This window comes from Mytilus trossulus, chromosome 5, assembly GCF_036588685.1.
Source record: "Mytilus trossulus isolate FHL-02 chromosome 5, PNRI_Mtr1.1.1.hap1, whole genome shotgun sequence".
In the NCBI taxonomy this organism is placed as follows: Eukaryota; Metazoa; Mollusca; class Bivalvia; order Mytilida; family Mytilidae; genus Mytilus; species Mytilus trossulus.
This window is the reverse complement of record NC_086377.1, coordinates 36,892,819-36,894,779: the sequence shown is the minus strand read 5'-3', so window position 1 is coordinate 36,894,779 and position 1,961 is coordinate 36,892,819. Positions and strand designations below refer to the sequence as shown.

The 1,961-nt window shown below is 33.0% G+C and overlaps 1 protein-coding gene across 1 annotated transcript; it reads left to right on the top strand.

Moving 5' to 3' along the window:
* Positions 1-510: 510 nt before the first annotated feature.
* Positions 511-873, top strand: LOC134717901 (uncharacterized). The gene has a single exon (XM_063580399.1). The coding sequence runs from the start codon at positions 511-513 to the stop codon at positions 871-873; it is 363 nt and encodes a 120-aa protein (XP_063436469.1).
* The last annotated feature ends 1,088 nt before the right edge of the window (positions 874-1,961 follow it).

The following is a 1,961-nucleotide window of genomic DNA, read 5'->3' as shown; positions in this document are numbered from 1 at the left end:
AATGTTCAGAATAAAATGTGTGTTACATATTTTTTCCATCATATTTTTATTAATTTTTACAGAACAATGAGTAAACATCTACAAGCCTCAATGTCGTCCCAGAAGCCTTTACGATTTGTACTAATTGGCAAGACAGGTGCCGGTAAGAGTAAAACCGGAAACGTTATTTTAAACGGTAATAAAATACATTTCCTATGCGCCAGTCAAGGTTCTTCTCTAACACAATTCTGTAAATCGTCTGACGCTATTGTATCTGAAAAATGGGTTACCATCGTTGATACGCCTGGACTTTTTGATACTAAGACAAATAACCAAGAAGTTTTAAATGAAATAACAAAATGTATATGGATGACAGCACCGGGTCCTCATGCATTTCTCTTTGTCGTACGTATAGTTCGGTTTACCGATGAGGATATGCGTACTCTGGAATTGTTTGTGAAGCATTTTGGCGAAAATATGTTTAAGTTTATGGTTGTCATCTTCACGCATTATGATGATTGGAAGCGCGATATGGAAAGTGGCCGTCCCGACATTAATGATTTTGTCAAAACGCTTTCATCCCAACTACAAATCATTATAAAAAACAAGTGTAAAGATAGGATAGTCGCATTTGATAATACACTAAAAGGGTCTGAATCGCAATCACAAGTGGCTGAGCTGATGTCTATTATCGATGACATGAATAAATCTAACATGAAAGATAGAAGTGAGTACTACTCAAATGACGAGTATAATAAGGCGATGGTTGTCATACAGAAAGAGGTGTTGATGGAGAAACATAATCTTGAACTGCAGCGTCTAACAGAGGAGGACAAAATTAAAAGGCAGATAGAAGAAGCAACCGATGAAAAAGTTGAAAAAACCTTTGGTTGAGAAACAAGATCAGTTTAGAATAAAGATGGAATTGCGATTGAACGAAACAAACATACAAAGAAACGTACAGAGGCAGCCAGTTAGAATAGTTGTTTTAAAAAACATACTAGAAATTGGCTCGGCCGGTCTTGGAATATTAGGTGATTTCGTACCTGGTCCAGCTGGACTCAGCTTGAAAATCGCTGGCACTGTTGCTGGTATTTTTTCCAACACTTTTAATGCAATATATAACTGACAATGAAAATTGTGTTTTTTTCGATAAAAAAAAAAGTGTGGATTTTGTACAAATGCAAAACAGCGATATCGAGAGTAGGTCATCAAATTCGAAACTAAAAATATGTTTATGTGGTTATGTCTTAGCAATTTTGGGCACTGTGACCGCTAGTCTCGGCCAGACCCATTTTGGTTGTTTGAAATAAATGAAATATTCTATTGTGCAATCATATATAATTATCTTTTCTGTTTTTTGTACAATTGAGTGAAGGGAACAAAATATACATCCGTTTTTTTTTCTGGCTCATCTCCATTTAATTTCTACATGAAGTAACCAAAAATACTAAAAAAAAAGTGCCATTTATTGTTCAATTAGTCTTTGGAGTGATCTTATTTGGATTTTTAAAAAATAAACTTGAGTGTTAATTTAGTCTAACAAATACTTAAACATAGCTATAAAACCTACAAAAAATACTAATGATGTCTTCAATTCACACGAAATGTAAAGGTCGAGTTACACATATTATATCTTGCTAAAACTGTGTGTGGTCGGATCGTCTAGCAGATACTGTTCAACTTAATATGGAACCCGTCTTATTATTTAATGACACGTCACGTTCTATACTGTAACAAATAATGATTGAGAATCTCCAAATCATTTTATTTTGAACAGAGGTAAATTGTTCGTATGTTTCGGAAAATGTACCCATATATATTAATTGGAAAATAAACTATTTGAATAACTTCTTTTATCATACAAAAGATTAAGTAAAATAGACGATACGATTTCATCTGAATTTTATTTTAATCCATTTTAGTATGATATGATGAATAAAGAGTAAGATTGACCAATTTCTTATTATTTTTAGTAGTTT